At 36.9% G+C, this 12,761-nt stretch overlaps 1 protein-coding gene across 9 annotated transcripts in view; it reads right to left on the reverse strand.

Annotated features, from left to right (window-relative positions):
* Positions 1-12,761, reverse strand: part of LOC127569008 (mitogen-activated protein kinase 9) — a 62,388-nt gene that overhangs the window by 12,830 nt on the left and 36,797 nt on the right. For 5 of the 9 annotated variants that reach the window (XM_052013250.1, XM_052013245.1, XM_052013246.1 and 2 more), the window contains 2 exons: positions 9,906-9,983; positions 8,189-8,327 (listed from right to left, as the gene is read on the reverse strand). In XM_052013250.1, the coding sequence (XP_051869210.1) occupies positions 8,189-8,327; positions 9,906-9,983 (217 nt within the window). Of the gene's footprint in view, positions 1-1,083; positions 1,162-1,656; positions 1,763-8,147; positions 8,333-9,905; positions 9,984-12,761 lie in introns of those variants that run through there. The other 4 variants (XR_007956123.1, XR_007956124.1, XM_052013249.1 and 1 more) reach the window with 3 other exon arrangements.

Consider the following 12,761-nt stretch of genomic DNA (forward strand, 5'->3'; position numbering starts at 1 on the left):
TGGGGTCTTTCTGCTACTTTCTGGAACAAAGATACAAGCAGCTCTCCTCTGAATAGCAGAACCCGTTCTTACCCTTACTTCTTGATTTCCCTCACTTTCTAATCAAAGGTGTAGCCATGGATACTTACATGGACCCAAGCTATGCCCATCTTTTTGTTGGCTACATGGAATAGTCCTTGTTTCAAACCTACTCTGACACCTCTTCCCAGCTCTTTCTCCATTACGTTGACTGCATTGGTGCTGCCTCCTGCACACGTGGAACTTGTCAATTTTATCACCTTCCCTACTAATTCCCACTCTCAAATTCACTCAGACCATTTCTGACACCTCTCTGCATTTTCTGGATCTCTGTCTCCATCTCAGGAGACAAACTAGTTACTGACATTTATTATAAACCCACCGACTGCCAGAGCTACCTTGACTACACCTCCTCCCACCCAGTCTCCTGCAAGGGCACCATCCATTTCTGCTGCATCTGTTCTCCAGAAGGCATCGGAAATGTCCCTTTTCTGGAAACATGACTTCCCTTCTACTGTGGCTGAAGGAGCCCTCACTCGTATTTCTTTCATTCCCCAGATTTCTGATCTTTCCCCCCCCCCCCCCCCCCCCCCCCACCGGACAGAAGAGATGCACTTCCCCTTGTCCTCACCTTTCACCCCTCCAGCCTCTGCATCCAGCACATCATCCTTTGTCATTTCTGCCAGCTGCAACTAAATCCCACCACCAATCACATCTTCCCCTCCTCACCCCTTTGTTTTCTGCAGGGACCACTCTCCGTTACTCTGGTTCACTCATCCCTCCCACCAACCCTCCCCAGGCACTTACATCTGCAACTGTAAGAGGTATAACACCTATTCCTCCACCCAGGGACCAAAACAGCCCTCTCGGGTGAGGCAAAGATTCATGTGCAGCCAAGATTCACATGCACCTCTCCTAAACTTGTTACTGCATTCAATGCTTTTGATGTGGCCTCCTCTACATCCATGAGTCCAAACATAGACTAGGCGACCATTTTGTCCACAATGGCCACCTTGAGCTCCCAGTTCACGCCATTTCAACTCTCCTTCCCATTCCCACACTTACCTCTCTGTTCTTGGCCTTCTCCAGCTCCAGGGCAAGGCCAAATGCCAACCAGAACACCTTGTATTCCACCTGTGTAGCCTACAACGTAAATGGTATGAACATGGAATTTTCCAATTTCTGGTAACTCACATCCCGTTTCTTTTGCTCTCCTCCTGATCCATTCAGGCTCTTTCATCCCCCTTTTTCCAACCACTCTCCCAAGCCCCCATTACCCAGTTTTATTGCCCTCCCCCACCCAATTCCATCTGCTCATCAGCCACACACTACCTACTGGATCTCCTATCCACTCCCCCAACTTGTTCCATCTGCCCATCATCCCACCCCATCTGGTTCCACAAACCACTTTCCTTACTCATCAGATTCCAGCCTCATCTCTATTTTGCACCTTCTAGCGTGTTTCTACCCCCCACCCTCACCCCACCTGGCTTCCCCATTTTTTCCTGCTTTCTCTCCTTATCTTGTTCCATCCATCACCTACCAGCTGCTGTCTCCCAACTCCATCCATCCTCCACCTGGTCCCATCTGCCCATCATCTTATTCTACTTTAGCACCTGCATCGTCCTTCCCTCTCACCTCTTTATTGTGGCCATCTCCCCTCTACACACAGTTCTGAAGCAGGGTTTCCACCCGAAATGTTGACCTTCTCTTTGCCTCCTGATGCTGCCAGATCCCAGAGTTCCTTTAAAATGTGGAGAGAGATTTGAAAGCACATCCTTCTGACTCAGAGGCAATGGTGCTAACAAGTGAAGTACCATCAATTAAATGTTAAGGAAATTGATGAATTTTAAGTACATTACATTTAATGCTTAAAAAACTTTGTGCTAGACAATCAAACCAAAATTTCAAAAGTTAGAGGATGACATCAGTTTGCAGATGATACCAAAACTAGTGGTATAGTGGACAGTGAAGATTGTCGAAGGTCACAGCAGGATATAGATCTAGGAATGTGGGCAAGGGAGCGGCAGATGGAATTTAATTTGGACAAGTGCAAAGTGATGCACTTTGGAAAGTTAAACCAGGCCACAACATACACTGGGAATGGCAGCAACCTGAAGAGAGTTGTTGGAGAGAGACCTTGGGGTACAAGTACCTTGTTCCCTGAAAACTGGATCAAAAGATGTCAGGGTGGTGAGGAAAGCATACAGCATGTTTGTTTTCATCAGCCAAGGCCCTGAGCATAAGAACTGGGGTGTTGTGTTATAGCTGTACAATATGTAGGTTAGGCTGCGCTTGGAGTATCATGTGCACTTCTCGTCGGAACACAAGAGGAAAGACATGATTAAGATGGAGAGAGTGCAGAAAAGGTTCACGAGGATGTTGCTTGTATTGGAGGGCTTGAATTATAGAGAGAGATTAGATGGGCTAGGTCTTTTTCACCTGGAGCAAAGGAGACAGAGGGGACACGATAGAGGTACATGTTTAAAATTATGAGAGGCATAGATAGGAAACATAGACACTGCTCTCTGCCCTATGGTAGAAGTATCTAAAGCTAGACAGCATAGGTTTAAGGCGAGAAGGAGGAAGTTTAAAGGAGATCAGAGGGATAAAATTTACACATAAAGACTAATTGGTATCCAGAATAAGCTGTCAGAGGAGGAAAAAGTAACAGCATTTAACAGGCATCTTCATAGGTACACAAATGAGCAGGGCATAGAGGGATGTGGAATTAAGATAGGCATGATGATTGGCACGAAGGGCCCATTTCTATACTGTATGACTTTAGGAGAGGCAAGTATTCAACAATTCATGCTAATGGATTCCCTCACCATCTAAGTTTATGTTCTGAAAAGACCATCTTTTCTTCTTCCACAACCCCCCAACATCGCACCCCTCTTTTGTGACATATTATGGAATTGTATACCAAATAGACTTTTTTTTAAATGAGGACAGGAGAAGATATGATGATCAAATACTGTAAAATCCTACCAATATCTCCTCTTGCCATTGAAAATATGTGATTGAAATAACAAAGTTTTAAGAGTTACAGTACTTTATAATCTTTATAGGAAAACTACATTTTCTGCATTTAAATATCCAGAAATACTGTGGGTTGATATTGAAATAACTGAACTTAATTCAGAAATGTAGCGAGACATTTACATGAATAATACATGCAATGACATTGAGATGTAAACGTAGATTCACACTACATTTTTGTGAATTTGATGGGTATGGCTTAATGGAGAAAATATCAAAATTCGTAGACTATGTTTTTGAAGACCACAGTTTTATTTGCATTCACATGTGAATCCTCTGTAGTGAGGCTCTTAGGTAAAATTGCTTTTGGAAAAACCTTCAGATTTATCTTAATCCATTCTATATCCTGGAGCAGTTGACGTTAGCTGATCATAATAGTTCCTTTAAAAACAAAGTAATCTATAAAAATCTTTTCTTTTTAAAAAAAAACAAAAAGCAGGACTTGTCAGTACAAAAAAAGCACCATCTAATGTCAAACTTGAAATCAAAATAAAAAATCCAGCATGAATGTCAATTGGCAACAATCTTTATATACAAGATCTCTTATTGCACAAACACCGTGTAACAGGCAGATGATGGAACATAGCTGGTTAGGTTGCAAGTACATTTTCAAGTAACTACTTTAAAAGCACTTGTAACATTAACAGCTTCAGGATACCAGTACTTAACAGCAGCCCTTTCTGTCAACATTATGCTTACTCAATGGAAATGACTCAGAGCATTAACAGAAAAACACTTTGCAAATATCAGGCCTTGACGCTGCTGTTCTTTGACAACTATGACATAGAAAAATATGGCAGTACCACAGAACTCACAACTCAATTTGTACATAGTATTATGTAGCACCAGGCCTGAAATTGACAAAACATTGATACTGATTTTCTTTAGCTCTGGTTTAGCGTCAAGCCCTGATGCACACTGAGACCAAACATATACATATACACCTACAGTGGCTACAAACAGTTAAAAGCTTTACACCTATCTTTTTCCACTCTAAATACAATCATTCTAAACAATTTAAGGAAATCAAATTTCTGTGCAAACCACCTTAATGTGCAGTTTGTGCAATCTTGCATGAGGCTTAGGCACACAATGATTATATTACACAAACATGCTTAAAGATGCAATCATTTAAATTTATCACAGCGATGCCTCAAAGTCACATTACTTCAAAGATCTAATTAAAGTGAATGCTTTAAAGAGACACCAAATTGTAAAACCCCATAATCATTCCAGGTGAGCAGTTGAGGTTTACCAAATGTTAAATATATTGCAAATGCAAACAAGGGACAAATTTGATGCAAGGTTTTTAAGCTAAAAAAAAGCTAGAAATTGAAATCTGAATATAGAAGAACTCAGCATTTTACACACAGCTTCTTAAGAAAATTAGTAAATTAACAAATGAGCATGATGCCAGAAGTCAGACCTAGCATTTGTGACAAGGCCACATCAATACTTGTCATTAAATGTTAAATTTGCCACAAGATCTTAAATTTGCCACTTCTCTCCACAGATGCTGTGGCAAATTTGGGAAGTATTCCCAGCATCCACTAAATTTGATTCATTGTTTTTTTAGGGTTGGTGTTGTATGCTAAACAAACTAGACACCATAAAACACAACTTAAAATACCCCATCTAATGGCAATTGAATTTCAGCTGAAAGATCACTTTTATCTGCTGTCAACTTGAACACAACTGGTAATAATTGGAGGCAAGCAAAGTTCAACTAAAACTAGGGTAGAATAATCATTTTTCTACTAACTATCCATAATCCAAAAATAAATTACTTAAACAATTTCAAACTTTTTGATAAAACAAGGCACTATTTCAGTACAACCTTACCAAGAAGTTTTTTTTTAAACTTTCTTGTTTCAGTACTACCTCGGAACTAAAGCTAGATTACAAAACATCAGTACTCGTGCATCATTGCAAAATTAAATTCTCACCATGAAACAAGAAATTTACCATAGAAAGTGAGGGTTAACTACTTCCTAAGAACGGAAGGAAATAAACATTTTATGGTCAAAACTCAAGTGAGCTTGGCTTAAATGAATTTCAGCAAATTTGTAGAGATATGCATAGTGATAATGGAACTTTGTTACAACAAACATTTCTGGATAAGATTTTGTTCAGTTAGTATTGAGAATTCTCCTTAAACAATATAATGCACAGATTAAGCAAAGATTTAAAGATTTAAAATTTTACAGGAATAGATCATATAATTTTCATTATATAAGCCACAGTTCAAGTTAATTCTGCTTTTACATGGAAGCAGTCTTAAACATTGATTTTAAACCATCCTAGCTCATTCTACAGTAACATTCATTTGCAAGTTAATTTGTGAAACAACTTATAAAAACTATTATGGTTTGGAGCTTATGTATTTATAACATGAATTACTGCTCCATCTTTAGTTCAAAGGATTTTGTTTTTATTTTACAATTTAAGAGCTGCACTTTATTCAAAGCTTAATGTACTGCAGCTAATTTACATCCTTAATCCAACTCCTCCGATGACAAGTCCTTGCACTTATATCTTAAGTCTTTCTTATGTATCTAAACTTCAAATTCTATTGCCCATCAATTCCTCATACTTTGTTCGTCTTTAAAGTACACACTAAACTCTGACTAAATTTATGGAAAAGAGCTAACATTGTATTACATGTTGAAGCTGAAGGAAATAAAAGAAGTCCTTAAATTTTCTTTAATTTCTTTTGCAATTCCATTTTTGATAGCTAATAAATTATCTATGGAAGAGATCTCAAATGAAGCATGCAGTATCACAGGAATTAGTTTGGGAGTCTATGCTTTTATTTCAAAATACAGCAAAATGAATTTTAAACGCATTGAATCCGATGTATTATTGGCATAGAGCAGATGGGAGGGGAAATCTGGATCTGGAATGGTTCAAGCCTTTTTGTCCCCTTTATGAATTCCATGACAATTTAAGACATAAAATATCCACAACTGTGCAGGCCAACTGTATTCTGTTATTCTGATGTCTACAAGGAAAATACATGATCAATAGTTTCCCTTGTTTATTCCAGGAAAAGCATGCCTATCTACACGTTCTGAAATCTTGCCATACGAAGACACAAGAGGAGTTATCAGGGTGGGGGATCAAGTGGAATTTCTACATTCAAAGGGTGACTTGTTCATTTCATTGAATTATAGCACTATGTATCACAATTCCAAAAGTGACAGAAGTCAGCACCAGAGATGGTTATAGGTTTGAGATATTCCAACTCCAATCAGGCAGCAATCTGAAACAGTATAATTCCTTAGGCCCAAAATATTCTAAAAACCATGGCCCCAGGATATTCAAAAGGGCAAAGCACAGTGCTAGAGGGCAGATGGCAGTTCCATTTTGCCCTTCCCAAATGCAAAACCAGTCATTTCCTAGTTATAGGTTCTTGATTGCACAAAGCATGCTGAATTACTCAAATACCGTCTACACCTCCCAGTACAGAGTCAGCCATTATTTAAATTGTGATTAATTCTATTTAACATGTGCATTAAAATTCATGTCTTGATTTAGTTTAATTTTGTTTAAACTTTTACCTTCAACTGACAAAAGCAGCTTATAATAATAACCGAAAATGCCTTCTTGACAAACAACCTCTCTCCAATAAAAGGCCATTTCACTCTTCCACCGTTTGCAGTTACAGTCTGGTAGAAATTCACAATTTTGTTCATGTATAAACGCAGGCCTTACCTTAAATAACATATAATTCTGTAAACAGAGCTATCCAAATTCAAAAGAAAAGCAATCTATGTTCCAACAAAAAAGACGGGGATGATTTCCTCTGTATTATATATACAGAAATCTGACAAATTTATTAAGTTTAGCATACAATTTTGCTACAGATCAGAGGAAACTTTGCCTATACATTCCATAATAAATAATGCAATCATGATTTTTTTTTGGTTTGAATAATCTGATTTTACCAGCAAGTTGAAATTCCTGCCCCAGTACATTTTTAAAAAGGCATACTGGTCAGACGTTGCCGCACAAGCTTAAGGCAATGGATTTTAACTGCAATTTATGCTGAACTAAATGGGTTTACTCTAATGGGATACACACTGAAAAGTATTCTAAACAAGAGTTTTCAGGATAACCTTTGGCTTATTCTGCAAGCACTGAAATCTTTACAAGGCACGTTGTGTTAATATTGGATTCTTATTTCTGGTGAATGAAAGTTTTGAAAAATGCCAGAAAGCTGGCTCAAAAGAACTTAAACCTGCACTTCAACATTCTCAAAACGGTGTTAGCATTGTCCCCTCATAACAGTGAAATCATTATTCCAACTCCATACAATTTCCCCAAAACCAGGTAACTTTAAAAACCATTTTCTTGTTTCCCTTTAAAATATAGACATGAAGCTGGGTTCTGTCCTTGGTCAGCTGAGGGACAATCAATTTTGCATAACAAATTATAGATAGATCATTCTACCAATCAGAAAATCCATTTTATAAAGTCTCAAACTAGACCTTCATTCTAATCCAGACCATGAAAAGTAATCTAAAAACTCACACCAACATCATACAAATAAGAACTTTTATCTTGCTTCCTACTACCAATTGTTTTATCAGAAATAATTGAGACTTAATAGTATAAGTACCTCAATAATTTACGTAACAGACGATCTGAAATCCACAATATTGCATCTTTAGATCTCATTAATATACCAATGACATACTGAACATGCCAAGAAATAATTAGAAAATAAAAGGGGCTACTAGATTTTCTCTTACAGATTTTTGGAATGTACTTGAATCTTTAACAAAGATGCATGAGATAGTGAGGACAAAATGTTTGGTATATTTTGTGGACACATTTATATTCTTCATATTTTCCCACTTCCTGCTCACCTGAATTTGGGGCTAGGAGCAGTTTGCACAAATACACATTCCATTATAAATTTCCTTTTCAAATTTTACAAGACTTATTTGTAACCTAAGCCAGGCAATCATACAGTAAAGCACAGGCATTGTGTTTGTGGTACATGCAACATGTATATATAATCATCGTAATGGGGTTTCATTAATTTAAAAGCAACTCAAGCTAAGAATAGCAGTTGTAGTTACTTTCTGATAATGCTCATTTTTGAAGTCAGGAGGCTGATCACCTGCAACCATCAAGTGGTCCTGTTGAAGCATCCAGGCTGCTGTCGGTATCGGAAGCCAAGGTCTGCTCTGTTGACATGGATGATATGTCATTGATGGAGGAAGACTGAGAGGGGCTGTTGTTGTTATTCACTGCTGCATCTGTTCTAAGAGAACAAAGAAAGTAATAAAACCTGAGAAAATAGCAGATTGTTTTGCAAATTTATTCCCCAGAATATTTTCTTTAGCAAACAGCAAAGCTCTCACAAACCTAGCAATTGCTGAAATGTCTAGAAGTGCAGTAAATAAAGAGTCTTTATTCCTGATAAAGAAATAATCAGAGGCTAAGAGGATATAGGATAGCATAGACTGAAGATAACAAATGCTGGAGGATATTAAACAACTGGCAAGGCACAGCAGAAACAAACCTATTTGGTTATCGGACAAGGGAGTAAGAGTGACACTTTCCCCTTTCCTACTAACTACAGAAACAAAAGTACAATGCTCAAAAAAAATGAAACACGTCTTAATAATGAGTTAGATCTGTACACAAGTGAGAAATGATTTTGGCTCAGAAGTTTAAATAGGGATAAGTAAAGGAAAGTTACTGATAAGATTTGTCTACAAGCCCCCAAACAGTAATTACATTGTAGAACAGAGTAGAAATCAGAAAATAATGGGATTTTTAAGAATAGTACTCCAATAATCTTTATAAAGATTGGACATATCAAACTAGCAAAGGTAGCTTTGTTAACAAGACATGTGAATGAAAGGTATAAATTGTTGGGTGACTTTTTTTAAAAAAAAGAGTAAATCAGCAAAAATGCAATAATAAACCAAGGATTGTGGCTTGAAGTTCAATGGAACAACATCCTGCTTTCAAGACAATCTAGGATACAGTAAGATGGCAGATATTTCATGTTTTTCCATGATATCCATGTTTTCAGAAAGAAAATGCATTATACCCTTCTGCGCTGGAGTAGGAGTTATGTGGTGCAAGTGTGCTATAATGAAACAACAGCTTGTTTTATTTGTTCATTTCGAAGTAAAGCTGGCACTTTACCTTAATGTTTCACATATTAATTTGAAGCCTTCTGACATTTGGAAAAGCAATAACATAAAAGTCATCAACTTGAAAAAGGTTCAAAAAGTCTTAAAAAACATTCAATGTAGCAATGACACACCTTGCAGCTGTTCTTCAAAGTTAATGAATACAAGTCTTTGCAGTGCATTATTGAAACTATTCACTAGTTTAAAAAAGTTGGTTTTAATACTCATGTCTAATATTTCCAAAATCCCCAAGAAGGATGGTTGTGGGTGGATCAAACAAAGGTGGGGTAATGGTAACTATCCTAGTCAATATATTTAACAAATGATACACTATTATAAGGAGTGGTTTAAAGAAAGATGGTTCCATGTAATTCTGAAACTACCATGGCACCGCTGGGTATCAGAACAAAAAAATCGTCAAACAAACCTATATGCAAGTTCAACCTCACACAAATTGTTGAATCTTCACTACAAGTTACAAAACAGGACAAGGCCTTGCAGCCAATCAGACAATTTACTGACAATTACTTTCCACACATTAATCATGTAAACCATTTTATTCTTGCATTTCAGGTACCTATCCAGTTTAGTGTTGAATGTTAGTAATTTATTGTACCTTCTCAAATTGATAAGGACAAAATTTAGACCAAAGGAATTTAATACAACTAAAAACCAAAAGTAACCACCAACCTGAAGGTAAGGGCTGTTCCTTAATAACACCATTCTTATTCCTTTCCTCCCAGTCCACAACTTCTTTATAAATCAATTCTGAAACAATAGTTAATAATGATCTTTAATTGCTCAATGGATACGATGCAGTGCAAATTTTCATATTAATTACAACTGGAACAGCAGCAACAGTTGGCACAAATACAGTAGACTAATATTGTTTCCTGTAGTCAGTTAGTAGTTCTCATATTAATTAAAGTTGAAGGGAATGTTCTGCCAAAACACCTTATTAATTTGAAGTTTGCATTAGTTTATACATATAAAAAAACTGGAAAGTGGATTTCTCTACAACAGATAGATTTCATATTTTTTATGAAGCATGGGTTAATTAAATATTTCAAGAAGTGATTTTAGGTTGAATTCCAAATTTGTCTCAATCAATAGAAATATGCTCATTTCTAAAGCAAATCTTATAATTTTTAGCAGAGAGGGGACATAAAGTAGAAAACAAATTTATGGACTGACAAAACAAACTTAAATCAACATATGAATTTTATAAGTTTAGTTCAGCTTTTTTTTGGCCATATTCTACTTGAATGGGTATCAAAGTTGTGCCTCAGCTTACTTGCTTCTAATTTGTCTATGACCACTGAAATAAAGACTTCAGACAATGGTCTGAAGAGAAATCTTGCTTATAAGATCTTATAATTACTGTTAAAAATTTTTAAAGGATTAAAATGCCTTTGGCTTTGTGAGAATATTTTTATTTTTAAGGCCAGGTAAGAGTGTGCATATCAATTCCAGTCAGCCAGAAATCATGAATTTCTGGGGAAGTGAGGTGCCATTTTCTGGAGCAATCCACAAAACTGAGCACTTCAAGTTGAAAGGCCATGATGACTCAAGTCATGCAACGCAGAAACAAAAAAATTCCAATAGATGTAATTCTGGTCACATTAACTTAAATCAACAAAGTAATGCAAAATAAAAATGGGACAGCAGATATGGCACTCAGAGTGCAAAGAGTTCATTCACCAATCAGTAAAGCTATTGAAAGATAACTTACTGATAAAAACAATTCTTTCCCCAGGAAGACATTTAAAACTAATACTAATAAGGCACAACATTTGTCTATCAAAAAGAGGACTCATCAAACAAAAAGCACCAATTCAAGCAAATCTACAGAAACATGGATCACAATGGTACACCTATCTGGAGAATATATTCACACAGAAGTGGAAGAGCTGTCAGAGAACAACTTTTATCTTAATAATGTTAATTAATCACCAGAATAAGTCAAATAAAAATTCACCATCTACTGCCTATAGATTCTGTTGGAAGTCCTCAGTTGTCTGCCATAATGCTAGATTCCTCTTCCTACTCCTGAATAACAATGTGGGCGGAAAACCCTAACTGCTCCAGAGTAAATCACAATGTTGGCAGAGTGCTGGGGCTCAACAAAATGTTTATTTAGAGCAACAGTATTCAAGCAAAATAAATGCCCAGGTCACAGTAAGAATTAAAAAATAAAATAAAATTCAGAAGCTTTTGCAGAATACTTAAAGCTCTTCACTTTCCTTCCAACTCTTCAAAGTCAAGATAGCCTGAGAGAAACACAGGCACAAGTACTGAAAACTGTAGTCTGTCCAGTATTGATATACAAACAAGTTTCAAAGGATTCAACAAGCAGCTCACAAAGACACAAACTGTACAGGCATTAAACCAATGAAACCACTTTGAACCTTGATGCTTAGAACTGCATATTACTGAACAAGAAAATTCACCTGCAGAATTTCCAAACACATTTCTGCTAGGAAGAGCCCAATCTGCTTCAGACATTCAATTACACTGAGCAGTTATACTCGAGTGCTTACAAACTCATTTCATCATCCTAAATTGTACTTATAATTGATCCCAGTGACATACAACTCAAAATGCTGAAACAGATTTCCTAACAATATGGAAGGACCATACCTGTAATATCTGTAATAGTGTCTTTAACAAAGAGAAAGATGTCAACCAGTGAACAGAATATGGTGCAGAGGCCCAAAGTCTGGTTAAGTTTTAACATGGCCTTTAAAAGGAGGAGAAGGAGTTAAAGTTTTCAGAGAGTAAAGATAACTGTTTTGAAAGGGAGGTAATAGTGTACGAGAAGGATAATTTGTGGTATCAGTATGGATGCCAGGAATGTACATTCAGTGCAAGCAGTAAAATGTAAAGGAGATCATAAAAGCAGACATGTTTCATTGACAAGAGAAACAAGAAACATACGAGAGATCTGGGCCATGGCAACAGAGGGTAAAGTAGTGAAGGCAACAGAGATGATGACGTTAACCTAAATGACAAAGTCAAGCATATCTTTGTTCTATATGTTGGAAGAAAAGGAGCTGATAAGGAGTTCAATAGCATGATTCATAGTAAAATAAAAACAAAATTCACTATTGCCCTCTAGTTTGGTTGTTGGTGGCTTTGACAGAATATAACAAGTTCCAAAAGCATACAATGATCCACCCAGATTTGGTCATGGATGAATAAACCAGATTCCTCCCACCTCTCATCCTCCCCACCAAATCTGCTTGAGTCCATGTTGTGTGACAAAGGGGGTATAACAAAGGTAGGCCTGAATTAGTACTGTATGACAATTTCATTGGCAACAAGAACATCAAAGGCGGAGTTCCAGTAAACTGTTATCACCTGAAAGATAATTCTCCAACAAAAGTATCAAAGTAATTGCCCACAAAACATGCTCAGGCATTTTGTGTAAGCGAATAGGCATTTTGGACAGCAATGTAGAAAGCAAGCACAGATTGTTAATTTACTGGCAGAGACTGAAGAGGCACTAATGCAAAAGGATGAGTAGGATAAAACAGAAGTCATGTC

This window comes from Pristis pectinata, chromosome 4 (assembly GCF_009764475.1).
Source record: "Pristis pectinata isolate sPriPec2 chromosome 4, sPriPec2.1.pri, whole genome shotgun sequence".
Classification (NCBI taxonomy): Eukaryota; Metazoa; Chordata; class Chondrichthyes; order Rhinopristiformes; family Pristidae; genus Pristis; species Pristis pectinata.